The sequence below is a fragment of the Convolutriloba macropyga genome, unplaced genomic scaffold (assembly GCF_964194025.1).
Source record: "Convolutriloba macropyga unplaced genomic scaffold, txConMacr16.3 SCAFFOLD_942, whole genome shotgun sequence".
Taxonomy (NCBI): domain Eukaryota; kingdom Metazoa; phylum Xenacoelomorpha; order Acoela; family Convolutidae; genus Convolutriloba; species Convolutriloba macropyga.
The window spans coordinates 30,694-58,482 of NW_027451884.1; the positions used below are offsets into that span (position 1 = coordinate 30,694).

A 27,789-nucleotide genomic window follows, 5' to 3' on the forward strand; every position below is an offset into this window, starting at 1 on the left:
CTACACGTCTGTCGAGTTGAGCCTTCCAGCCCCAATCTCGTGTATTATTAGCTCCAACGCAACAGCAAACCAAGGTCGAAACACACCCTCAAGCTCTTCGTCTTGGCTCGCAGTGTTCTGATCATGAGGCTCCCAACGTGTTGTGAAATTAGCAGTGTAGACCAACGTATTCGTCTCAGTCATTGCTGTCCTCGTTTGCACCCATGGCTCTGTAATTAAAATTTGTCTTTCAATTGTGTATTTTGAAGAATTTTGCCGACCTAGGAGCGCCCACTGTATACTATGAATTTTGTTCAAGCAACATGATAGCGCCCAGATCTCACAAATCCATTGGATTTATTTAAGTGGTTCGTCCGCTTCAAAATAAAAAATTCCCGTACTGTGCTCTTGGTTGTTAACAAGTGTCTATTGCAAAACACTAAATTTAAAATATAACAACTAAATACTTCGATTAACAACAACGGACCAGATCAAGTAACGTGCTCCACCAAATTAACGAACAAACAAAGTACCCAATTTTTGAACAAGAAAAATTAATTACTTTAATCCCAAATCAGATCCCTAAGTATAGTAGTTGCTGCTACTATTTGAGCGCAACCAATACAGCTGCTTTTAAGCCCAAGCTAACAATCAACTTATCCAGCATCACTCCAAAGAATTAACACAAGTTCCAGAGCGTCTCACTCTAATGCACGAAGTTCAAAACGCGGAGCTCTGCTTTTACAAAATCAAACTAGAATAGTTTATATCAGCTTAGAGTTTGTTGCTCAAACGCTACGTTAGACAACAGCGAATATTCAGAGCTTAGCGCTCAATCGCTCCGATAAACTCCGCCAAATAACTCTACTTTGTAGTAATGACTATTCAGAGCGTCGAGCACAATCACCCCGGTCGGCTTAATCCTTTTAACGCGACTTTGACGATAACATTCTGTGCATGATAACAATTCAATGATGACATTTATATTTGTTTCAGACTTCATGATAGAAACACATAAGATAAAGTGTGCGCCAGGGTTTCATCATCTCTCAATAAGTGCCTCCTTAATCGTTCGGTCTTTAGTAGGATATTTGTTAATTCTAAGAGGTGGGGCTAAAACAGTGTCAACTGAAGTTTTTTGCTCCTGTTTCTCGTTCCACACTTTCCTGAGCTCAAACAGCAAGATTGCTTGTTTTCCTGTCTATAGTTCCATTTGCTCCCGAAGGTTGTCATGAGGTCCCAGGTAATACGAAGTTTCAGATAGGACTGCCTAAATCTCAGTTAGCCTCGAAAAATTTGTTATGCCGAAACTATCAAGCGCTATGATTTGAGCTCAATTGTTAAGCTTTTACATTCAGTTTTTTTTTAATTCATCGTGTAACTTGTCGCCTTTCAATATACTCATTTCATTGGGGCTTGGCTCTACACTGTTTTTTGTGACCGTGCAAGTACCTGTTTTGGGATTTGTTGCAGTTTTTGTTTGTGGTGTCTTTGTTTTGGATGCTTCCTATTGGTTTTTAGTGTTTCCCCTTGATTAAGTCTCGTGACGTTATTTGAGTATGTTATTGCTGTTTGTCATACTTAATGTGTTTATGGAGATCAGCGAACGTTTTGCCATTTCTCAGTAATGCTTGTTGAAAGTATAATGTTAATTGTTTAAAGTATGGAAAGATAAACGTACCTCATCCACGTGCTGATTTACATCTTGGTTATTTATGAAATGAGTGAATGCAACAAGGAGCTAACACGTGCTATTTATACTAGATTTGTCCCCAACTTTTCATATTGTTATAGGTGATATGATGACCCTTGATCTTTTAGAGAAGTAAATTATCAGAGTAAATAGCTAGTTAACATCAGAAGTCAAGGAAGTTATAAATTAAAGGTGATCACCATGAATGTAAAAGTGCGGTAATTTGGGGTAATAGATATGGACTGAATGTTGTGTTAATCGCCACAGTTGTCAACCATTATTTCTAATTTAACTATTCGATTACAAGATTTGTCTCTGCGTTCCCATTAACCGACAGGTTATGGGCCCAGAGCTTTTCTAAGTTAAGTAACCAATCCCCATCGTAAATAGAAAAACGTTGTTGCTGCGCCTCTTTAATACATAAGAGGATCGCTGAAATCACTGGGGGAGGAAGACAGAGAAGACAAGGAGAGACAAGCCTTGTAGTCAAGAAGTGGCCAAGTGAGACCAAAAGAAGCAAGAGTAAGAAGCTTGTGTAACTGGTTGGGGGACTTCAGTTGTGGCGTTGAAAACTTGTGTGACTGGTTGGGGGACTTCAATTGTGGAGTTGGAAGCTTTTGTAAGTGGTTGGGGACTTCACTTGTGAAGTGAGAAGTTTGTGAAGCTGGTTGGGGGACTTCATCTGTTGAGTCGAGAGCTTGTGTACCTGGTCGGGGGACTTCAATCGTGGAGTGCTAAGTGTGTGTAGCTAAGCAGTGGATTCTGCTTGTGAAGTCAAGAGCGAGTGGAGCTGTTGTGGGGGATCAAAAAGGAGCGCGGAGGTTCAATTGTACAACAGAGCTGTCGGAGAACCAGGATTGCTTAGTATAGCTGAGAACAGCTCAGCTTAAACAACTGTTTCATTTTCAATTGTGCGTGCTGTGCTTCTGTAAGATACAAGTTTGGTCAAAAGACACAAAAGTTGGTGGTAAACATTTCTTAATTAGGACAAGGATTAGTAATCGAGTACATTATCCTCGGAGGTTGTTGGTATCCTCATCGTGCTTAATCGTGGCAGAAAAACCTTGGCTCAATGTCAATGTCCTGCTTCCAGTTTTGTCAAGGACACTACAGAACTCGAACAGAACACCAACTTCCAGATTAATTTAGTCGACCAAATCCTTTTTGCTTAGTGTTTTTTTTCCTAAAAAGTGCTACCATATTACAAGTGCTAACCTGTTGCTATAAAGCGTTATTTGATACACAAACATAACGACTCACCACTTCGTTGCCCTATAACACAGCCACCAAGAGGTAACAGATTCAAACACGCGTTGAAAGGAAAGGAGTTTTGATCTCAGTCCGAACAAGTTCTTTTTCACAGCCCGAATCTTTTTACAAAGTAATATTTACCTAGAGCAGTACTAGCTTAGAAAAACAAAGGACATAGTTGGGGCATCATAAGTCTTTGGTTCAGTCGGGAAAAATTAAAGCTAAAGAGTTAATTTGAGACGAACGGAAATTAAACGAAAGTAAAACAGGCCTAACAATGAGCTCAAAATTAGAAAGATTTGTATTCAGCGGGCGTGAGGATGATTTCTTGTATTTTGCTTAACAGTTTGAGGCTCGTATGCACTCTTTAAAACTTGGTAAAGTTCTTAGTGGAGAAGCCAACTATCTAGATTATGTGCCAGCTATTAGAAATAATTCTTCGGAGGAGCAACGTAGGCAAGCTATAGAAAAAGGGAGGGAAGAATTAGAAGAGAAAAAGAAGACATTGTGGTACGAGTTAGTTCAGGCTTTAGACAAAGCATCAGTTTCTTTTCATAGACCACATAAGGGTGATGGCACTAGAGCTTGGGATGTACTGTGTAAACGCTTCAAAAGTTTTGAGAGACCCCAGCTACACAAATTGATAGCGCAATTAACTAGCCTTAGGAAGACTTCAAGTGAGAGTATAATAGAATATCTCACCAGAGCAGATGATTTGCAATACAACTTAACACTAGTGAATGAAGGAATTAGTGAAAAAATGTTTGTCTCAATAATTCTAAAAGGGCTCCCGAAGAAATATGAAAATTTCTCAACACTCGTGAAATACAGCAAAGACGAGAAAACTCTAGAGGAAATAAAACGTGACCTGATAAACTTCGAAAATGAAAATGTAAAAACCAAAACAGAGAGCGTATTCTTTAATAAGGAACGGAAATGTTTCAACTGCCAGAAAATGGGACATATCGCAAAAGAATGTAGGTTTAAGAGAACGATTACTGAACAAACCAAAGCTTCTCAAATGAAATGTTTCAAGTGTGGTAAGCACGGACATAAAGCTAAATTTTGTAAAAAGCAACAGAAACCTGAGAAAAAATTTGTAAGTCAATGCAGGAGAACCAATCAGAGAGGCTCGCAAAATTTAGTTGAGGAGCAGAATTTAGAAAAAGAAGAATTCTTTTCCTTCTTTGAAACGTCGGAAAACAACCTTACAATGAGCTAGTTTTGGACTCAGGTGCTACGAGTCATATGATTAAAGACGAAGGTTTATTCATAGATATAGACAAAGAGTATTCTGGTATCATCACTAATGCAAACAGCAGTAAAGTTCAATTAGTGGGAAAGGAACAGTTGAAATTAAGGTTTCGGATTCCGATGGTTCAGATCGAAAAATAAGGTTAAGTAATGCGTTGCTTGTTCCAAACAACACAAGGAATCTGGTATCATTGTCAAAACTTAGAGCAACAGGCAACGAGGTCTTCTCTGGCAGGAAATTAGAAATACGAACAAAGAAGGGAACAGTTTTCTCTTTCGAGGAAAGAGATAGTTTATTTATCTGGCACAAGACTGATTACGGAGAGCAGTGCAACTTAGCAAATTGAGATCCCCTGAGTTTGTGGCATAAGCGTATGGGTCATAACAATGTTGAGGACATATACAAATTAAAAGATCACGCAGTGGGGCTAAAAGAATACGATCATGATTTAGCAAACTGTGAAATATGTCAGCTAAATAAATCAAAGAAACTTCCAGTACCAAAAGACTCAGGAACAAGAGCAAGTGAACTCTTAGAAATTGTTCATACCGACATATTAGAGTCCATCCAACCGGAAGCCGTTGATGATCACAGGTATGCAATAGGGTTCGTGGATAGTTTTAGCAGATATCAGAAACTATATTTTTTGAGGTCAAGGGACGAAGCCTTTGAAAAGTTTAAACAGTTCTTTGCAGACATAGGGCAACCAGGAACCTTAGTTTGTGACGGTGCAGGGGAATATGTGTCAAATGACATAAAACAATTATATAGACGAAAAGGCGTTAGACTTGAGTTCTCGGCACCGCATACACCACAAGAAAACGGAAAGGTTGAGAGGAATTGGGGGACAATCACCCTAATGGCTAGATGTCTTTTAGAGCAGTCAGGTTTAGAAAAAGAGTATTGGCCATATGCACTTAACATGGCAAGTGAGATTAAAAGTTTTTGTTTCCATTCAGGTATTCAGAAGACACATTATGAGGCAATGTACAAGAAGAAGCCTAACTTAGAATCAATCAAAGTCTTTGATTGTTCAGCTTTCGTTCATGTTGAAAAAAGTTTTCGTGGTAAGATTGATAGAAATTCTCAAAAAGGAATATTCTTAGGGTTTTCAGACAATAGTAAGACTTATCTGGTAGGTATTCCAAATGACAAAGGGCTCATTCAGGTTAGAAAATCTCGCAATGTAACTTTCAACGAAAACGAAATGTTTATTGAAGTCAAAGAAAAGAAGGAGATATTCAACAAGCATCATTCAGATGGTGATAGAGATTTAATCCCGGTAGCTTTCCTTGGTGAAATTGTTAACAACGAATTGCTACCTAAGTCTATTGATGAAGCAATTAGGGATAAAAACTGGTACGAGACAATGAAGTTGGAATACAACTCATTAGTGGAAAATAAAGTTTGGGAACTGGTAGAGAACAAAGGAAATAAATCCATTGGAAGCCGCTGGCACTTTGCTCTTAAGTTTGGTCCTAGTGGGGAGATAACAAGGTATAAGGCAAGATTCGTAGCAAAAGGATTTAGCCAAGTTCCAGGTCGGGATTACAACAAAACGTACTCACCAACAACACGCCTCTCAACAATTCGAGTACTGATAAGCTAAGCAGTATATAAAAACACCGAGTTAAAACAAATGGATATCAAAACAGCATACTTAAACGCTGACATCGAAGAAGAAATCTTTATGCAACAGCCCGAAGGGTTTGAAAAGTTTGACAAGCAAGGAAATCCATTAGTTTGTAAGCTGAGGAAAAGTTTATATGGATTGAAACAATCCGGTAGAAATTGGTACTTAACAATCAAAACATTTCTCAACCAATTAGGTTTCACGCCGGCTATTCAAGATGAGTGTCTTTTCATAAAGAAAGGAGAAATTGGTATAGAGGGTTTAGTGTGTCTTTGGGTAGATGATATGGTGATATTAGGATTGCAGGAAGACTTTTGTGAAAACTTTAAAAAAAAAGTTAGTGAGCAATTTCAAATTAGCAGTTATGGAGATCTTAGCTGGTTCTTAAATATAAAAATTGAGCGAACACAAAACGAAGTTATGCTAAGCCAAGAAGCATAAGTAGAAATATTACTAGAGAAGTTTAACATGAGCGAATCAAAGACACTGGAAACACCTTTAGATGTTAGCATGAAACTATCAAAATTAGATTCACCAGAAATAGGCAGCAATGAGCATAGAGAAATGCAATCATGTGGTCATAGGGGTATAGTGGGATGCTTGAACTATTTGGCATTAACAAGTAGACCACATATTGCGCATGCAGCCAATTTATTAAGTTCGTTTGTTGAAAATCCTGGAAGGCGACATTGGAATGCGGCAAAAGGGTGTTTACGTTAACTAAAAGGTACAAAATCAGAGAAGATGGTTTTTAGAAAAAATGAGAAACTGGAGTTAACAGGATTTTCAGACTCAGATTGGGCAGACAACATAGACAATAGAAAAAGCACAAATGGTTTTTGTTTTAAACTTAATAATAGTTCAGGTGCAATCGCTAGCAAGTTACAAAATGTGTATCTACTTCAACAGCTGAGGCTGAGCTTAACGCCGTAGTAGAGGCCAGTAAAGAAGCAGTACATTTAGTTAGCCTATTACGAGAATTAGATTTAGAAATCCAGCAGCCATTAAACGTCTTTGTAGACAACCAAGATTGTATTGCTCTAAGTAAAAATTCGATGAATCACGGAAAGACAAAGCACTTCTCATTAAAAGTGCACTTCGCTCGGAATTTAGTTCAAAGTCAATTATTAGAGCTAAACTACTTACCTACCGATCGCATGCCGGCAGACACACTTACAAAAGCATTGGTGAAGACCAAAATATCATTTTTTCGTGATGTCCTTCTCGGAACAAACACCTAACATGATAGGAGGAGTGCTGAAAGTATAATGTTAATTGTTTGAAGTATGGAAAGATATACGTACCTCATCCACATGCTGATTTACATCTTGGTTATTTATGAAACGAGTGAATGCAACAAGGAGCTAACACGTGCTATTTATACTAGATTTGTCCCCAACTTTTCATATTGTTATAGGTGATATGATGACCCTTGATCTTTTAGAGAAGTAAATTATCAGAGTAAATAGCTAGTTAAGATCGGATGTCATAAGAAGTCAAGGAAGTTATAAATTAAAGGTGATCACCATGAATGTAAAAGTGCGGTAATTTGGGGTAATTAATATGGACTGAATTTCGTGTTAATCGCCACAGTTGTCAACCATTATTTCTAATTTAACTATTCGATTACAAGATTTGTCTCTGCGTTCCCATTAACCGACAATGCTCAGCCTGATTTTAGTTATGAAATCCGTTATAGAAAGTTAACAACTTTATGTTGTTCTTCATTTTTGTGACTTTTTTCCCGAATTTATAATTTGTTAATTTCTCGCTACACATTAATCGTCATTCTAGATCTGGTTGGTTTTTGGACTTTTTTGTTTAAAGTAATTGAATTATTGCTCCATCTTTTCTATTCGACAATCCAGGTTTCTCACCGTTTTGTTGTATTCTTGTAATAAAAAAGTTCCCCGTAATAAAAAAATGGAGCTGGGAAAAACAAGGATCTTAATATGAGCATCTATTCATTGTCAAAATCGAGGAGAAAAACGGGGACATGTTGAACAAAGGATTGTCTAATCATTAAATTTATAATTCGATGTCTATTTATTTGTAATATCAAACGACGTCCACATCAGTTTTGACAGTTTTTGCTAGCTTAAAAATTGATTTTCCAATTTTTGTAAAGGCAATAATTAAGTATACCTTGAATTTGCGATTATTCGTTTGCTGAAAAAATTGCAATTATTTTCAACGGAAAATTTGAAATTATGTGTATTTTTTGCCAGGAATATATTTTAAATTTTCGGCCGCTAAAAGGTATGCTAATTGATCAACCTCCCTAATAGAAAGATTTAGATGGAATTACTTTCTTGCAAGTTGTATGATGGAAGAAGTTACATTTTTATAGGAAAAGCAAACGTTAACGGAATTAGGATTTTCAAGGTCAAGGTCACAAAATTTATTTTTTGCTTGCTTGCTTACTTTCCCTTTTCCGAATAGCTTTCGCCAGAGCATCTCTGAACATTCTACCTCCCACGTAGTAGAATATGAAGTTGAGCGAGTTGTTCATAATGTTAGCAAACGAGTTCATGTTTTCCGTGAATTCGATCAAAGCGTCATTTTGTGGTCCAGTTGATACAGACAAGCCAACGTTCCAGAAAAGGAAGATCCCGGATGTCAGTGTAAACACAAGGAACGATAGAGTCAGAATCAAAAGCATAAATACGAAATCTCGTTCTGAGTCTATTTTCTGTTTTTCAATTTTCGCTTTTTCAGAAGTGACATTGCTCGCGTTTTGATTATTCTTTATTTTTGATCCGGATCGACGCTTGAGTAGTGAAACGGCGAAGGATATGTTTGTTAGAAAGACCATCGCAAATGGAAAGCCAAAAAACACCACAAAAACGGTAAATAGACTGTAAATTCGATGCAATTCTGGGTATCCTTTCGGTGATATGATACAAACTCCATCGTTATTGATGTCCAGAAAAAAGAAAGCTGGCGATACGAGAGCAAAACTTGAGGCCATTATTGTAAAAATCACGACATCGAGTAACTTTTTCGTGGAATGATTCCGGTGGAAAATAGGAAATTTGATGGCTATGAGTCGATCGGTTGCCATAGCAACCAAAAGATAGATTGTTAGAACTCCAGCGCTGTAGGACATGTAAAAGAGGACTTTGCATGATACTCGCTGAAACATCATTATAGTTGTTCATTTTTAATCATTTAATTTAGCAAGTAATAATTTTAGTGCGATGGTGGTTCATAAACAGTGTTCTGAAAATAAACCATTAATTGTCGATCAGATGCCCAAATTAACATCGCTTTGAGTCTCTTTTCTTTTTTAATCTCCCCTCCCATTGGGTGAGAGAAAAAGTTAGAGTTGCCCACAACTCCGTATTGATGTATACGAGTGGCCGCCGTATTGAAGGACAGGGTGTGTGGCCGGCAACCAGAATAAGAAAAAATTTAGCCGACCATTTAAGTAAAATGAGCGATAAAATTAATCCTGAAGCTGTGATTGGCCAATTTAATTAACTACTTCGTAATCTGACAGATATACCGTCAAGTACCATAACGAAGGTCTATCCGTGGTCGCAACCTCCCCCCTCCCCCCCCCCCGGCAGGGGGTTTGCGGCCACGGAGAGGCCGAGTGGAGCGCCACCCGACCTCACACCAAAATAATGGTCCGCCGAACTAATGATTTATGGACCAATGAGACTTTTTTGACCAATTATGATAAAACTGTCGGCTAAATTAAGCGCTGGAAGTAGCAAGTAAGCGCTGGAACCAAGTAAGCGCTGGAAGTACCAAGTAAGCGCTGGAAGACCAAGTAAGCGCTGGAAGTACCAAGTAAGCGCTGGAAGTACCAAGTAAGCGCTGGAAGTTTATTAACTCACTTCGAAACAGTTTTAATGTAGAAGCAAGTATTGGAACCCTAAAGAATGCACTAGGAGACCTAGTTACGGAACCTGAAAAGATAGTGAACCTTCTAAACTACCGGTTTACAACACTAGGAGACTATAAAAGGGAATCAAATGAGTTGTACTATGCTAACATAGCATCAGAAAATCACTCAATTTTTAATTTTCGCTTTGTGACTCAAAGAGAAGTTCGGGACACAATTCTCAAATTAAGCGTTAACAAACCCCTAAGACCCACAAAAATACCAATGTGGGCAATAAAAGATGGTATGAACGCAATACTCCCGCACCTAACTTTTGCAATTAACTCCAGTGTAAGCGAAAACACGTTTCCTTCGACACTTAAAACTGCCCATGTGATACCAATTTTTAAAAAAGATGACCCTGAAGATCCTGCTAACTATAGACCCATTTCCTTGACACCATGTCTCTCGAAAGTTATTGAACGACTCTTAGCTGATCAGATTAATGAATATCTTATTGAGTACAAAATCCTAACTAATAAACAATTTGGATTTCGTGCAGGATACTCAACCACCGATGCCTTACTTTATACCAGCGAGATCATTAGAACGAAGCTAGATGAAAATATCCCAACAGCTGCTGCGTTCCTAGACCTCTCTAAGGCATTCGATTCATTGTCACACGAAATTTTGTACATGAAAATGAGATCAATAGGTTTCAAAGAAAGTGCAGTGGCGCTACTGGCTTCGTTTCTAACAAACCGCTCTCAGCAAGTTAAACTAAACGGGGTTTTTTCAGATGAGTATAAATCAACTCAAGGGGTGCCTCAAGGCACTGTCCTAGGTCCACTTGTCTTTATAATCTACGTTAATGATATGTGTAAAGCTGTTTCGGATAACTGTAATCTTATACAATACGCTGATGACACAACATTGTTATGCTCCAAGCAAACTACTGAGATGAGTATAAGAGAGCTGGAAACAAATTTTCATTCAATCATTCAATACTTCCGTGCAAACAAACTGATGATCAATATTTCAAAAACTCAGTTCAGCATTTTTTGCAAACCCCGTGCCTCAGACTCTATAAAAGACCATGAACTCAATATCGAAGGGAAATCATTGAAGCAATCAAAAATTGTCAAATTCCTTGGCATATTACTCGACAAGCATTTAAGTTTTGATGAACAAATCAACAAAATGCTTAAATCTATGGCAGCGGGGATTCAAGCTATCAAAAGCTTACAAGGTGCACTGCCAGAACCAACTCTCATTGCTCTCCTGAAAAGTCTTGTATTGAGCCATATACATTATCCATGTCTCATACTGAATGGTATCACAAAAAAAACCTGCTAAAACTAGACAAACAGATAAATTGGGGGTGTCGTGTGGCCGTTAGGAACAAAGAGAGGTCACTTCGTAGGGTGAAACGATTTTATTCAATCCCCACTGCCCAGCAAATAATATCATAGCGGTCCATTAGCTATGCAGCACAACTTGTTACAAACAGCACGAAAGCGTTTAGAACGCTCCAGTTCCCAAATTTCTCATATAATACAAATAGCAGAACAAAACTGTGGCTTCTTCCAACAAAAGCAAAAAGCCTGTACCTCTCCAAATCATACCTTTTTAGCACTATTAGCCGTATTAACACTCTAAGACCAACAGTAGAGTTTGATATAAAATGTTAAAGCGCTCTCACCAAACACGGAAAAGAAAATTTAAACAAGCCATCCTCGCTGTCGACTTGGGCATTACATAAAAAGTACAATTATTACCACCCCCACCTGAATATTAGGAAGGATGAGATAAAAAATTGTGAATCTAAATATCTTCATAACCGACTCTAAACATTCTCTCTGTTCCATTTCTCACTTCATTTATTAATATACACTGTGTATTCTAGATAACAGTTAGTATAGTAACTGACAGACGACGGAATACAATAAAGTGTTTTTCTTCTTCTTCTTCTAAATTTCTCATTTTTTCCTTGTCGCCTAAACACCCTGTCGGCCATTTTTCCTAGCACCACATTTACGACTCATTCAATTGCCGAGTCGAGGTCTCACGCAAATCTAAATAAATGCTGTAAAAGCAGTGAAAAAATTCTCGTGATTTACTGTAGTAGGCAATTCACTAGATCTATTACATGAATCAAACAAATAAACACACACTTTCTTGAAAGTCACATTCACAGGATGCTAATGTCAAATTTTGTGTTACCGTTTTATCAAATGTCATCGTTAACTTGGAGAAAAATCATTCGTTGATGTCTTTTTAAATTTGTACAAAGATCATCAATGAGTTGAGTGCAGCACAATTGTGCACGAAGAAAACAAAAATTTTTACAAGACAGAGACTATAAATGGTTGATTGTTCCGACCCCACTTGTGGGGGAAGGAACTATATACTCAAATGGGTTTTTTTTTTTTGTTCAGTGAATTTTGGCCGATCGATATATTCGTCGTAGAGAAATGTGAGTGGTATCATTAAAAAGCTGGTCCAGCGTAGAATTCAAAAGTAAAAAGATTTTTTTGAATTTCGTTTTTTTCGAGGAGTTATCGAGGATTGAAGTTTTGTGTGAACAATGGGATCTTTAGCATGATTGTTCACTTTTAGTACAATTTTCTCCAAACTAAGATCTTTTTTACGAAAACATTAATTCAAATTTCTATAAAAAGAATAAATTTTGAGTTCGTAAAAGTTGAATGCAAGGCGATAGAAAGACTAGTTCTGGTCTCATAGGGAAGTTCACTATCAAAAAAAAATCGAACTCTAATTGAGAGCCCTTTTTTTAATAAAACTTTTCTCTTTTTTGCTTTTTTAAGTCACCTAGAGACAAGTCACATTTTATATCGACGTTCTATTAATGACAAAACTTCTTTATAGTCGAATGAAGCGCAATGAACAAAAAACGTCGTTTTCAAGGAATTGCTCATGTTTTTTTTTGGCTTCGATTCTGAGTTTTCGTAATTTTGAATGAAATTTTGAATTTCTTTTTGAAGTTTTACTATTTTTTTTGGAGTCCTATGGTAGGGATTCATTGACTAACAGTGCAATATGTTCCATAATGAGCATTAAGTGAACATGTCTATTTCATTGAGGGGGCGGCTAATGGCTGTTAAGACTTAAAAAATAATTTTTCGAATTTTTTTTTGAATATTAAAGAATCATAATCTTATTATAGTGAATTGTAAGTCAGTCCAGGGGTGAGAGCACCCTCTTCCTTCCTACTGCAACCAAAATTAAACTGGTTAGCGGTTTTATCTTCTATCTATTGGTTATATGACTTCAATGACAAAAAATTTCAATTTTTTAAATTTTTTTTTGGATTTTTACGTATTATTGGTTACTTTTGAAATCTTATCACATTATCCAAATATTGACAGTTCCCATTAGCTTAAAAACGATGTTCTGTGGATGACCAATAAAAATTTTAAACAAAAATTTATGGTTTAAATGGCTTCGACACGTTCTTCTTGCACTTTTCTACTGATTTTTTGGTTTTCTCCTGTTTTTTTTTGTTGTTTTAATAGTCATTATACTTACTGTGATCTCATAATGAATACCTATGCATGACAAACATAAATGTACTGCCACCGGGGCATCTTTGAGCGTTTTTATTGACTTCCGTTGAAAGCTATTGAATTTAATGTCTGTTAAAATAAAAATCATTTTTCGAAAATTTTATTTGAACAATAACAATTCCTAAATTTTTCTTGAACTGTTAGTGAGTTTCAGTATTGACTGGACCCACTTGCTTTTTACTGCGACTAAAAATATTCTGTTTAGCTGTTTTATCTTCTAGCTATTGGTTATATGACTTCAATGACAAAGATTTCAATTTTTTTAAATTTTTTTTTTTGGATTTTTTGAATTATTGGTCACTTTTGAACTCTTTATCACATTATCCAAAGATTATTGTAATCCAACTGGCTTAGAGAGGACGTTCAGTGGATCACAGAGAAAGTTTTCAGAGAATAGCTAATGGTTTAATTGTCTTCGACACTTTCTTCTCGCATTTTTCTACTGAATTTTAGTTTTTGCTGTTTTTGTTATTGTTTTCTGTCATAAGACTTATTGTGATGTCTTTTTAACTATCTATGCATGACAGACATCATTTTCCTCCCTATGGGTTATATCTGAGCATCGTCATTGAGCTCCGATGAAAGATTGAGTTTACTGGCTGTTAAGGGTTTAAAAATAATTTTTCGAAACTTTTTTGAAATTCAACCATTCCTAATTTTTTTTCGTGAATACTCTTGGTCATTGTTGGTTCTAACAGAATCCATTTCCGTTCTACTATAGCCAAAATTAATCTGGTTAGCTGTTTTATCTTCTACCTATTAGTTTTAAAACATCAATGCCACGAGAATTCATATTTTTTTTGGGTACTTTATTTTGTTTTTCGATCCTTTTGAAATCTTATCACATCATCTTACTGCTGAGAGTCCCTATTGGTTTAGGGAAGAAGTTCAACGGATCATAAATAAAGTTTTCAGGGAAGAGCTTATGATTTGAGTTGCTTCGACATTTTCTTCAGGCACTTTTCTACTGAATTTGTGGTTTTTGCCTCTCTCTGTTGTTGTTTTCATAGTCATTAACTTGTTGTAAGGTCTTATTGATGAAATACGATTGGCGAAAAAACTTATTGTCCCCTCGAGGCATCATTTATTGTATATACTGGCTTCCGTTGAAGGCTAATGAATTTAATGGCGTTGATAATACGTGTTTTCCCGCAATTTTCGTGCGTCTAATGTATTTGTTTATATTTGTTGATTTTTTGAAATTATATTGATAAAAAAGGTTTTCCCATTGCTCCTGAAAAATTAATTTAAAATTGAAGAGTGTTTAGTGAAAAGTTCATTTTTTTAATGCCTTCGACCCTTTTGTCGCTCAATTTTTTTTCCTGAATTCGCTGTTTTTGTTCTTTAGGTAGCCGTAAATTGCTCACAGATCTCATAGGCTTGTAATTGAGGACTGAATGAATGATGTTGCTCGAAACATTCAGTATATAGCGAATAGGTTCCTTTCGTCAAATTTAACTTCTATTCATCAATCAGATGTCCCATCGAATTTCGTGTATTTCAAGAAATAACATATATATTGATATTATGTGCCACTGTTGTTTCGTTTTTCTGAACGTTTATTGAATGGCCATTTTTTGCGTTTCTTTTTCTCTTCCTTCAGAACAATCGCGTAATAACAGATCCCAATGGTTTTTAAATGTGGCCCAAGTAAACTTATTTAATCTTTCAGTATAAATCCTTCAACTGAAATAGCAGAAATAACAACTGAATTAAAAATACATATTCAGATGATAGCTATTGATTTTAATGGTAGCAAAGGTTTGTGTTTTCGCAAATCGTTTGTAATTTTTTGAGTTTCTCTTTAGTTTGTTTCTATGGCATAGTCTGACCACAGACGGGTGCTTTTGGTTTTGTAATGACTTTTTAGTAATTTATCAAGGATTTTTTTATTAAAAACCAATGTTTTTTAAGATTTTTGAATTTTCTTGGTGCGAAAAATGTTGATTAATTTTTAAGTTTCGCCTCACTGTTCGTTCTTTTTGTCGGCTTGTTACCTAGTCTCGTTAAGAAAACTTTTCATCTGCTGTATAGTTAGTAAAAGGTAAACTTGTGTAGTTAAGGTTTTATCTGACTGCATTTTGACGTTGTTACCAGGTGCTTTTAAATTTAGATATTCATTTTTTGCCGGCAAAATTTTGTTGGTGCTATTTTTTTTCTAGTCTCTTCAATGTCAGGTCACGTTGGTGCTGTAATGAAGCATGGCATTAGTAATTCAATTAGTAGATAGAATGTGTAACGATTGTTTTAAACTCAAACATCTATTTTTGTTATCTCTTGATTTGGTTGACATTTTAGTCAAAAATGTAGATGAGCTCGGGTCGGAACATCATGTGCGAACGCACATTAACGAGCCGCCTTGTTTTATTCTGTTCTTATGGTGCTGCCTCTTTGCATTCTATATCAAAGTTGCAATAGATGCCCCGATTTGTGAAGATTTGTTAACCTATTCAATTCGGACTTAAGGTGTAAAACATCACACTTTTTTTGTGCGAATCACGCGATAAACACTGTGATTAAGGCCGAGAAAATCGTGTAAGAATCGTGCATTTTCTCGTGTGTCACTTTTCCACCGAAAAATTGTGTGGCGATGCACGATTTTTGTATGATTCACACAACAAAAATTTAGGGTGTGTGACTCCTTTAGCAAATCGGAACAAAACGGCAATTGAACTTACACAAAACAGTTGCAATTAAAGAGCCAATCAAAGACAGCCATGATTCATATTAAACGTCAATCTTTTGCCCACCCGGAGACTAGTGCCAGCTACACCCAGTAATGGATCTTGGTATATTAATTATGGATTTTCTACCTGCAAGCGTTCTGATCATGGCATTTATCATTCTGTCTAATAGACTAAAACAGTACTCATTTTTTGTGTAGCATGTTTTAACACAGATAACTGCAGATAACTGTATGCATAAACTCATGCTAAACAATTGACAGATTCTTCCACGACCTCAAGTATACCTACAAAACTAAACACATTCAGTAAACTATAGTTCCGGTTAAGATTTTGCTACTGACACCACAATTCAAGACCTCTTTTAAAAAGGGCAGATCAATTTTTGCATGTGATTTTTTTATTTAAGCTGATTGAGGCTGGGCTATAGTTGCAGAAATTTAAAAATTTATGTTTAAAGGGTCGTCCAACAGGTTTTCAAAGTAAATGCCGAACACCATAGTGGTTCACTTTAGGGCAATTCTATTCAAATTTTTTTTATATCGGGGGCAACTTTTCCTCACTGAATGATTTTCGTTTCTTTGATTTAACTGACGAACTATTCAGAATGAAAAAAACCATATAATCAAACTATATTCCACTTCAAATGAGCAATGTAACAAAAACACGAAAAAATAGCCGCAAAATTTTTTAGTGTTTCGGGCTCCTTCACCCCGCTGATGCGCTCAGTACGTTTGAGTTATTAGGAGAGCGTTACGATCGCAGCAATAGCAGCCACATCGTACTGCTGATATATAGGGGGCCATACATATATAGGCAATGTCATTCTTAGTTTACGATATATCCATTAGCACGGTAATGCTATTAGCGTGCTAATGGATATATCGTGCTATATTTCTAATATACCGTGCTGTATATCTACTAGCACAGTGGAAATTACTGGAATATAGTGGCAGCAAAGTTTCCCAGGTTTTTATGAGAAAAGTGCACGTGGCACTAAGGTCCAATGATGTAAAAGTGATTGAGTGATGCATTTTTGTAGTACCCTGACTCCTCTGTGATGCAGCAGCTATTGGTAAGTACGCTCTTTTTGCACTCAAACGCACCCGGTGCCATGACAGTGACAATAATGTACTGAGAAAAAAATGTTTTGCTGTCTGAACCCTTTTTGTGCCATGGAATTTTTATAATCACTAGTTGGAGATAACAAGATAAAAAAAACTGAAAGAGACCCCTCTCTTTCAAGACTCGTGCCTGGCACTAGCAGAAAAGGGCTTGCAATAGCAGCAAATACTGTTTTATCTCAAAAATCAGTTTCTGTAATCTTGATTTTGAGCAAGTCAAGTTGTATAGAACTCTTCTTGAATTTGTTGAAGACATCGCTGTTGTCTGCGCTTACGATTAGGATAGCCATTAACACGGTAAAAACGCCCGGCCAGAAGGGGTTGTTATTAATCAAATTGTTTGTTGAGTGGAAGAATAAATATAAAGACAAAAAAGGACAAAAAGAAAAGAACATGATGAAAATGTGCGAAACAGCAAATTATCCTTATATGCTATTGACTTTATAAAGAAATATCTCGTGAGTAATTGACAAAGATAAATCTCAATTGAAATTGTAATCTGGTCATTTTTGCGTGCCGCTTCCTCTATAAGGCATTGCTGATTATTAACCTATTTATTATTTAAGATAAAATCTGCTGAATATCTGGACTATTCGATGACCACGTTGGTTGCCAATTTTCACTAAGGTACCAGGGATATATATGTACGCCAGGAGATTTTTTAAATAGCGACAACGCAACAACAAGTAAATCAACATTTTGCGTTCAAGCCAGTTCTCTAGTAAGGAGTCATTACGCTTTAGTTTCCTTAACATCCAGCAGACAGTTCGCATACTTTCAAACAAAATTCTCATGACATTTGCATCAGTTTTGTTTCAGATTTTGCACAATTTTTCTATCAACATCTTGCAAAAAAAAGTTTTTGGAAGTCATGCTTCAAAATGGACCATATTTTCCAGTTGGATTCATATCTAGATTATATGCTGGCCATGCCAGTAGCTGCAACTCTTTTTCTTGGAAAATTTTGAAGCAATTCCTTGCATAAGGACACGATAATTCTCTTGTCGGAAAACGAGATCTTAAAACTGCATTTTTTCTCCGAAATTGATTAGGAAAAGCTGCAGAATTTATTATTGTTGGACACCTAACAAGCAACTTTCAATCGTTTAATTGCACTACATTCCAACTCAAAAGTGATCTTTTGTTTGGACTCAAATTTTTCGAGTTTTATTTTATTCCAATTCTTCACACAACTCGCACCGTTCCGTCGCTGGAAATGCCTTGAGCCTGTTACCTTCTGCACCGTTTGTAAGCCCACGGTTGACTCTGTCTTCTGAGTTATTTTTGTACCTTTTCCATCAAATGCGGTCATTTCGGGTTGACAACAGCGTTATAAAAGGTGAAATAACAAAACAGTTAAATAATCTTTTCGGAGTGAGTTGGTAAACGATCGAGAAATTCTGTTTAAAACTTCAAAATCACACCTTAAGGCAAATCAGACTTGCAGAGCCAAAAAAGCTCTTAAAGAACACAAAAAGTACTCTAAGTAGTATTTGGTAACATAAAGTATGTAAATTGATGCACTGCTGCTTTAGAGACCAGTTTATGTTTAGTGAAAACCAATAAAGTATTAATTGATTAGATTGCATGTCATACAATTTTTGTTCTCACCAGTAAGCATACACTATAACATTCTCAACGTTGCTGCTGTTCAGTTTAGGCAAAAAAACGAGCCCAAAGCATCACCTTCAAAAACCCCGCGAATTAATTAAGATTCTTATTGATTGCCGCGAAATTATCTTAAAATGCAATCAAATGACTTGAAATCAATTTAAAAAAGGAACACTGTATTTCTCCCAATATCTGTAAAGGTTTCAGTCGTAGTAAAATTTACGGAGATAGGCAGTGTAGAATATTGATAATTACATCTAGCGAAAACTAATAATTTATAATAACTAAAATATCGAACGAATAGAGCAGTCATTTGTTTTGGTGGGGAGGGGCGCGCGTAACATAAATTGAGTACAAAACAGAAAGAGATTTAAATGAACTTAAAATGATTCCAAGAACTTGAATAATGTTGGGTTTTCTTCGGATCCTTCTTGTATTCATTAAAAAAACTGCTTATATTTGTTCTTTGCAAGACTTCATGACATTGACAAATAATTGTTTGGAAACGGATTGTGCCGCTGAATACCTCTCTTTGTAATACTTTTTTCATGCAAGTTGCATATAAAATTGTCTGGGTAAAAATTTTTTGAGTTTGCTCGTGTATATAAAAAAAGGGGGTTGGTAATTTCAAAGCTGAGCTTGAGAAGGCAGGCTTCTTTTTATTCATGATGCTATGACAGTAAATGGCAGCCCTGTAATCAAAAAGCAGCGAAATAGGTAGTATACAAAGGTTCATTTTAGGATCTGAGGATGAGTAAAAACTTTTGTCTGTGAAAACAAGCTTTGATGGCCCAATTTAACTGCTTTTCTAGTGTTGTTATGAGATTTTGATTGACAGTTGCAAGTAATACAGAAGAATATTGAACATGACTCAGAACAAAAAAAAACAATATAATTTTTTGTATACAGTGGGAATTATGTCTCTGAGTGCATATATGCATTTAATGCCCTGGGCCATTTTTGACAGAAGAACTTTTACTTGCTTTTGATATTTGAGGTCTTTGTCAATATAAACACCGAGATAATTAATTTCCGCTTTCGAACCTATTAATTTGATTAATTTGTCTCCAACTTTTAATGTCGCTTCGTCTTGAGGATTAGAGCGACCAAAAAATATAAACTCTGTTTTATCCGAATTGATCTTGAGGTGATGTAATCTAAATAAGTGTATGCTTTTTTGGATGGCCTTCTCAAGTCGGTCTTTGAATTTGAGAACTTCATCACGAGAGTTTAAAAAGACTGTGTCATCTGCGTATTGTATTGTTTCACATGACAAAAAGTTACTAAGATAGTAAACATATAGATTGAACAAAAGAGGACCTAAGACTGTTCCTTGCCGAAATCCTTGAGCCACTTCAATCCACCATGATTAGACATTATTGATTATGACTCTTTGTGTTCTGTTTGAAAGATAGCTCGTAATTAGATTTTGAGCTGGCTTCAAAAACTCAAGAATGGAAATTTTTTGAATCATGAGTTCGAGATTAAAGGATTCAAAAGCTTTTGATAGATCTAAAAATGCTGCCGCAATAATATTTTTCTCGTTAATGTTGCATCCTATTTTTTCAGTTAAATAAACAAGCGCATTTGTTGTAGAAATTTTTTTCTGAAACCAAACTGTGTTTTAGAAAGCAGGACATTCTTATGAACATATTCATCAATTTGTTGTTTAATAACAGATTCAAACACTTTTGCTAATGCTGGTGTTAACGAAAGTGGTCGATAGTTTAGATGATCATCAAGGTCTCCTTTTCTAAAAAGTGGAATGATGTTGGCTCTTTTGAGTTCAGCAGGGAATTTTTCTGTTTTCATATTTTCATTCAATAGAAAACAAATAGGCTCAGGTAGTTCACTAGCTGCGTCTCGCAATGCCCAGGAGGGAATGGTAGAAGGACCCAATGGTGTGAATTTTCCAAGAGCAAGAAGCGTTTTGAGACATTCAAACATCTTCTGCAGTAAGTGAAGTGGTAAAATTTTTAGAAAATTCAGTTAACTTCATCGCCCATTTAAGCGGCAGAAATACCCCAATTTCAACATATATAACCCGAAAAGCGCGAAATTATCTTTTCGTTTAAAAATGTAACCCTTTGTTTATAAATAAATGTTCCACAATTCCTCGGCCAGACATGAATAATGCTACCGATACGGATTTCTTTTAGTAAACCGTTGACTATCAGTTTAAAATCCTATGATAACGGAAACATCGATACATTATAAAACTCAGATTTCCGTGTTCAAGGACTCGACGCGGAATATGTATTGAACCAGCTTTTCTAATTTGAGTTGGGTGGAAGGAAGAAATACCAAGATAATTATGTAGGTATAATTTCAAAGCTAGAGGAAAAAGTTGTTTTGTTTTTAAAATCGCTTTTATAAAATTTTTGAAGTCAATTATTCTGAAAATTGAAACTGAGAAATACTGAATTGTTCGCAATTTCTGCTAATAAAATTTTTTATCAGATTTATTATCTTACCTAAATCAATCTATATATTAATTCTAACTCGAATGCTATGTCACCATGTTTAAGCTCCTAATCTTCACATGTTTTAGCGTCCCTTAAACATGCAGCCTAGCGTTTTGCATGCATTTTGAGTGCCGCGAGGTGGATTCGAACCGGGGTCTGTTGAGTTCGATCAGGGTATAAAAACATTCGCAAACCACTAGGCTAAATCCCTTGCTGTAAAGCATCTATAAATTCAACCTCGACAGAAAGCCACTGAACACCATGCGCCACATCGTTTTGCATGTATGCTTGTTCTTGGCAGCATAGTCTTTGACCGAAAGGCTACCTATGCCGTAAAGGTCAATGACTGATTTGCCGTGGATGCAAAAATAGGTCATTGACCGAAAAGCTGCCAATGTCCGAAAAGCTGCCTGTGCCAAAAAGGTCAACAACCGAAAATCTACGGATGCAAAAATAGGTCAATGACTTAAAAGCTACCTATTTCGTAAAGGTCAATGACTGATTAGCCGTGGATGCAAAAATAGGTCATTGACCGAAAAGCTGCCAATGTCCGAAAAGCTGCCTGTGCCAAAAAGGTCAACGACCGAAAATCTACGGATCTACGGATGCAAAAATAGGTCAATGACTTGAAAGCTACCTATGTCGTAAAGGTCAATGAATGATTACCCGTGGATGCAAAAATAGGTCATTGACCAAAAAGCTGAAAACTAGCGAAAAACAGAAAGCTAGCGTTTTGCATGCATTTTGAGTGCCGCGAGGTGGATTCGAACCGGGGTCTGTTGAGTTCGATCAGGGTATAAAAACATTCGCAAACCACTAGGCTAAATCCCTTGCTGTAAAGCATCTATAAATTCAACCTCGACAGAAAGCCACTGAACACCATGCGCCACATCGTTTTGCATGTATGCTCGCTCTTGGCAGCATAGTCTTTGACCGAAAGGCTACCTATGCCGTAAAGGTCAATGACTGATTTGCCGTGGATGCAAAAATAGGTCATTGACCGAAAAGCTGCCAATGTCCGAAAAGCTGCCTGTGCCAAAAAGGTCAACAACCGAAAAATCTACGGATGCAAAAATAGGTCAATGACTTAAAAGCTACCTATTTCGTAAAGGTCAATGACTGATTAGCCGTGGATGCAAAAATAGGTCATTGACCGAAAAGCTGCCAATGTCCGAAAAGCTGCCTGTGCCAAAAAGGTCAACGACCGAAAATCTATGGATCTACGGATGCAAAAATAGGTCAATGACTTGAAAGCTACCTATGTCGTAAAGGTCAATGAATGATTACCCGTGGATGCAAAAATAGGTCATTGACCAAAAAGCTGCCCAAGTTCGGAAACCTACCTGTGCCACAATGGTCAACGATTGAAAAACTGGGGATGCAAAAATAGGGCAAAGACTGAAAACCCGCTTATAAAAATTTATTCCATCACCGAAAAATTTGTCACACGAAAACAGTCCTTGATTGACATTTGCGATGCATCACAGATATTGAGAGAATAAAGATTCTTTAAGTAAAAGTCCGAAAAAAATCAAAGATGAAAAATTCTCCATTTAAATGATGAAAAAATGATAAAGAAATTTGAATTACCTAGATAGATATGCAACACGGTCAAGATTTTGTTTAGCTTTTTTAAATTCTAAACAAAGATTGTTGCGATTTCTTTTCTCTTTCTTTTGTCTTTTTCTGTAATTTTTCTCTTCCGTTTTTTCTTTATGTATTTCGTTTTTCCTTCGATCCTTTTCTCACCCTCTCTTTCGTTTTCCTTTCTTTTTTTCGGCGCTCGTTTTCTGTTTTTCCTCTCTTTTGTCTTTTTCCTGTTTTTCCTCTCTTTTATCTTTTTCCTTCTTTCTTTTCTCTGTTTCTCTCTTTGATTTCTGTACTTTTTATCTGTCTTTCTTTTTCTCATTCTTTTCCTCTTTATTCCTCTTCCGCTTGTTTAGTTTCTCGTATCTTTTTTCTTTTCTGCTCTTCTCTTTTGCTTTTTTCTTTGTTTTCAGTCGTTCGTTTCTCTGTTGCTTTTTTTCTGTCATTCTTTTTTCTCTTGCTTCTTTCTTGTTTTTTGTTTTTCCTTTCTGTCTTTTTCTCTCTTGTTTCTTTCTTTTCTCTTTCTATTCCATTTTGTCTGTCTATTCTTTTCTCTTTTTCTATTATCTCTGGTCTTTCATTCTCTTTTCTCTGTTTCCTGTCTGTCTTTTATGTCTTTCTTTTCTTTCTTTTTTTCCTCTTCCGTCTTTTCTAGCTTTTTTTTTCGTTCTTTCGTGTCTGTCTTATTTCTCCCTTCTCTTTCTTTTCTCTCTATTCGCTTGTCTTGTTTTCTCTCTGTCTGTTCTCTTCTTTCTTTTCTATCTTCCGTTTATCTCTTTCTTTTGTTTTTCTCTCTTTTCTGTTTTTCCTGTCTCTCTTTTCATTTGTCTATTCTCTCTTTCGTTTCTCTGTCTTTTCTCTCTTTTTCAGTCTTCTTTCTCTTTGTTGTTTTTCTTTCTTGCTTTTCTCTTTCTTTTCTGTTGTGCTTTTTCTGTTGATTTTTCTGTGTTTCTTCTCTTGCTGTACTCTTTAGCTTTTCTTTTTCTTTCTGTGCTTCTTTCGCTCTTTCTCTCCTCCTTTCTTTGGCTTTTCTTTCGATCTATTCTGTATTCCTTTTCTGTTTTTTCTTTTGTCTGTTTCTTTTCTTTCTTTTCTCTCTTTCGCTCTCTTTTTTGCTCTTTTTATCTGTCTTTCTTGTTCTCATTATTTTTTTCTCTTTGTTCCTCTTCCGCTTCTCTTTAGTTTCTCGTATCTTTTTTTGTTTCTGTTTTCTCTTTTGCTTTTCTCCTTCTTTTCTGTCGTTCCTTTCTCTGTTTGTTTTCTGTTTTTTTTCTGTTTTTTTTTCTTTCTTGCTTCTCTTTCTTTTCTGTCTTTTTATCCCTTCTGTTTCTTTCCTTTCTCTTTCTATTCGTTTTCTGTTTTCGTCCGTCTGTCTATTCTATTCTTTCGATTATCTCTTGCTTTTCTCTATTGCTTTTCTTTCTCTTTTCTGTTTTTCCCGTCTGTATTCTTTTTTGTCTTTCTTTTCCTTTTCGTTTGTTTTTTTTTCTCTTCCGTCTTTCTTTTTTCGCTTTCTTTTCTTGCTTTTTGTTTCTCTCTTTCTTTTCTCTCTTCTTTTTCTTTCTTTTCTCTTTCTATTCGCTTTTTTCTTTTTTTCTGTCTGTCAGTTCTCTTCTTTCTTTTTTCTTTTTCGTTCATCTCTTGCTTTTCTCTTTTGCTTTTCTCTGTTTTCTGTATTTCCTCTCTGCCTTTCTTGTCTTTCGTTTGTCTTTCTTTATTCTCTTTCCTCTTTCTTCTGTTCTGCCTTTATGTTTTTTCGTTTCTTTCTTTTCTCTCTTTCTTTTCTCTCTTTCTTTTCTCTCTTGCTTTTCCCTTTTTTTCTGTCTTTGGTCTCTTTTTTCTGTTCTTATTTTCTTTTTTTCTTTACCGTTTTCTTTTTTTTCCTCTTTGTTTGCTCTCTCTTCTTTCTCTTTTCTGTCTTTTCATTTGTCTGTCTTTTCTTTCTTTCGTTTCTGAATTTTTTCTCTCTTTTATCTGTCTTTTTTTCTTTTTTATTGTCTTTCTTTTCTGTCTTTCTTTTCTCTCCTTCTTTTTTCTGCTTTTTCTTTCTGTTCTCTTTCCGTTTTTCTTTTGTATCCCTTTTCTCTCTTTCGCTCTTTTCTTTCCCCCTTCTCTTTAGTTTATATTTTATGTTTCTTTCGTTTCTTTCTCTTCTCTGTATTGTTTCTTTTTCTCTTTCTTTTATGTCTTTTTTTCTCCATTTGTATCCTGCGTTTCTCTTCGTTTTCTTTTCTCCTTTTCTAATTTGCTTTTCTCTTTTTGATTTCTTTACCTTCTTTGTACTTTTCAGTTTCTGTCTTCTCTTTTCTGTTTTTTTTTGTCTCTTTCCTCTCCTCTCTCTCTCTCTCCCTCCTCTCTTTTCTGTCTCGCTTTCTTTTCGCTTTCTTTTCTCTTTTCTTTCTATCTTAATCTTGATCTCTTTATTTTCTGTTCTATTCTTTTCTCTTTTGTTTTTTGTTTTCTTTTCTGTTCTTCTTTCTGCCTTTCTTCTTTTTTATTTCTTTTCTGTTTTCTATTCTTCTTACTGCCTTTCTTCTCTCTTTTGTTTCTCTCTTTTTTTCTTCTATTCTTTTGTTTTTATTTTTTTCGCCTTTCTTTCTAATCCTCTCTTTTGTTCTTCTCTTTCGTTTTTTTTTCTTCAGTTCTTTGTTCTTTTCTATTTCCTTTCCGTTTTTTCTTTCTCTTGCTTTTCTCTTTCTGTTCCGAGTTTCTTTTGCCTTTTCTTTCTTTTCTCTTCTTTCTCTATCGTTCTCTTCTGTCTGTTTTCTCTATCGTTTCGTTTTCTCTTTCTTTTCTGTTTTTTTCTCTCTGCTTTGCTCTCATGCTTTTTCTTTCCTCTCTATTCTATCTTGCTTTTCTTTTCTGTCTGTGGTCTCTTTTTTTCTGTTATCTTTTTTCTCCTCTGCCTTCTTATTTTTTGTTTCTCGCTCTCATTTCTGTTTTTCCTGTTTTTTCTGCCTTTCTTCTGCTTTTCGACTTTCTTGCTTTTTTCTTCTTTCTCTATCTTTCGTTTCTGTCTGTTTTCTCTGTACTTCTTTTTATCTTTCTTTTGTCTTTTTTTCTCTCCATTTGTATCTTGCTTTTCTCTTTTTTCCTGATTTCACTTTTCTGTTTTTTTCTGTGTTTTCTTTCTCTCTCTCGTTCCTTTCTCATTCTTTTCTGTCTCTCTTCTCTTTTCCTTCCTTCTTTTTTTCGCTTTCTTTTCTCTTTTTCTCTTTTCTTTCTGTCTTTCGCTCTATCTCTTTCTTTTCTCTTCTTTTCTTTTTTCTTTTGTTTCTTTTCTCTTTTCTGTTCTTCTTTCTGATGTTTTTCTTTCTTTTGTTTCTTTTTTTTTCTTTTCTTTTTTTTATTTGTTTTTGACTTTCTTTCTAATCCTTCTCTTTTTTGTCGTTCTTTCCTTCTTTGTCTTCAAATTTTTTGTTCTGGTCGCTTTCCTTTCCATTTTTTCTTCTTGATTTTTTATTTCTGTTCTGTGTTTCTTCTGCCTTTTTCTCTTTTTCTCTTTCTTCTTTCTCTATTCTCTTCTTTTCTGATTTGTTTTCCTCGCTTTCTTTACTCTCGCTACCTATCTATATTTTCTGTCCTTTTTTTCTCCTTTTCTCTTCTTTTCGCTTTCTGTTCTCTTTCGCTTTCGACTAACTTTTTTATCTTCTTTGCTCTTTCTTTACTGTCTTTCTTTTCTCTTTCTTTTCTCTCTTGGTTTTTTCTCTCTTGATTTTCGTTTCTGTATTTCTTTGTTCTTTCTTTTTTATTTCGTTTTCTTTTGGTTTCTGCTTTTCTTCTTTTGCTTCCTTTCTTCTCTTTTGTTACTGTCTTTCTTTTCTCTTTCTTTTCTCTCTTGGTTTTTTCTCTCTTGTTTTTCGTTTCTGTATTTCTTTGTTCTTTCTTTTTTATTTTGTTTTCTTTTGGTTTCTGCTTTTCTTCTTTTGCTTCCTTTCTTCTCTTTTGTTTGTGTACTTTCTCCTTTTTTCACCTTCTTTTCTGTTCTTTTTCGTTTTTTACCTTTCTCTCCCATTCTTCTTTTGTTCCTCTTTTAGGTTTTTCTTTAGTTTTTTGGTTATTTTCTCTTTCCTTTGTTTTTTCTTTATCTCTTGCTATTCTCCTTGTCAGCCCTTCTTCTTCGTTTTCTCGCTTTCTTTTCTGTCTTGCTTTTCACTTTCTTTTCTGTCCTTCGTTTCCGTCCTTCTTTTTTTCTTTTTTTTTGTTCTTTTACGCCTTTCTTTTTTCTGATGTTTCGTTCTTTTCTCTATCTCCTTCTTTTCTGCCTTTCTTTTTCTTTTCCTTCTTTCATTTCTCTCCTGCTTTTCTCTTTTCTTTTCTGAATTGATTTTCGCTTTCATTTCTCCGTTTCGTATTTTCTTTTTTATTTTTCTGCCGTTTCTGTTCTGTCTTATTTCTTTCCTTTTCTCTCTTGTTTTTTCTCTTTCCTTTCGGTTTTTCTGTTCAGTCTCTCTTCTATTTCTTTTTTCTCCTTCCTTTCGCTTTCTTTTCTCTTTTCTTTCCTTCTTTTTATCTCTTGCTTTTCTCTTTCTTCTCTCACTTGCTTTTCTCTTTCTTCGCTTTTCTCTTTTGTGTCTTTTGTATCTGTCTCCTCTTTTTTGCCTCTCTTTCCTGCTCTTTTCTCTTCCTTACTTTACTCTTTCGTTTCTTTTCTCTTTTCTATTCTTTTTTCTGCCTTTCTTTTTTGTTTCTTTTTCTCATTTTTTTCATTCTTTTCCCTTTGTCTCTTCTGTTCTTTTTTGCGTTTCTTTCTCAGTCTTCTCTCTTTTGTTCCTCTCTTTGGTTCCTCTCTTTCGTTTTTTCATTAGGTTTTTGTTCTTTTCTCTTTGCTTTTGTTTTTTCTTTCTCTTCCGTTTCTTTCTCTTTTCTGCCTTTCTTTTATCCCTCGGTTTTCTGTCTTGCTTTTCTATTTTCTCTCTCTCTCGTTTTCGTCTCTCTTGTCTCTCGCTTTCTTTCCTCTTTTTTCTGCTTTTCTTTTTTTCTGTTGTTTCTTTTCTCTTTTTCTTTTCTCTTCTTTTTCTTTTGCTTTCCTTTTTCTTTCTTTTTTTCGTTTCCTTCTTTTTTGTGTATCGTTTCATTTTTTTTTCC

General features: G+C 35.5%; 1 protein-coding gene across 1 annotated transcript; it reads right to left on the reverse strand.

Moving 5' to 3' along the window:
* On the reverse strand, positions 1 to 26,143 carry LOC142357033 (uncharacterized). The gene is made up of 4 exons (XM_075408752.1): positions 26,132 to 26,143; positions 25,831 to 26,001; positions 24,213 to 24,321; positions 1 to 209 (listed from the first exon to the last, which is right to left on the reverse strand). The coding sequence occupies exons 1-4, from the start codon at positions 26,141 to 26,143 to the stop codon at positions 1 to 3; spliced, it is 501 nt and encodes a 166-aa protein (XP_075264867.1).
* Between the last annotated feature and the right edge of the window lie 1,646 nt (positions 26,144 to 27,789).

What these genes read in the sequence shown, in the direction of transcription:
- LOC142357033 (XM_075408752.1), bottom strand. An exon ending in GAAAGGAACGAGAGAGAGAA is followed by an intron (nt 24,322 to 25,830) that starts AGAAAACACAGA and finishes GAAAAAGAAAAA; the next exon opens with AGAAAGAAGAGAACTGACAG. An exon ending in ACAAAAAGCAAGAAAAGAAA is followed by an intron (nt 210 to 24,212) that starts GCGAAAAAAGAA and finishes TTTTAATTACAG; the next exon opens with AGCCATGGGTGCAAACGAGG.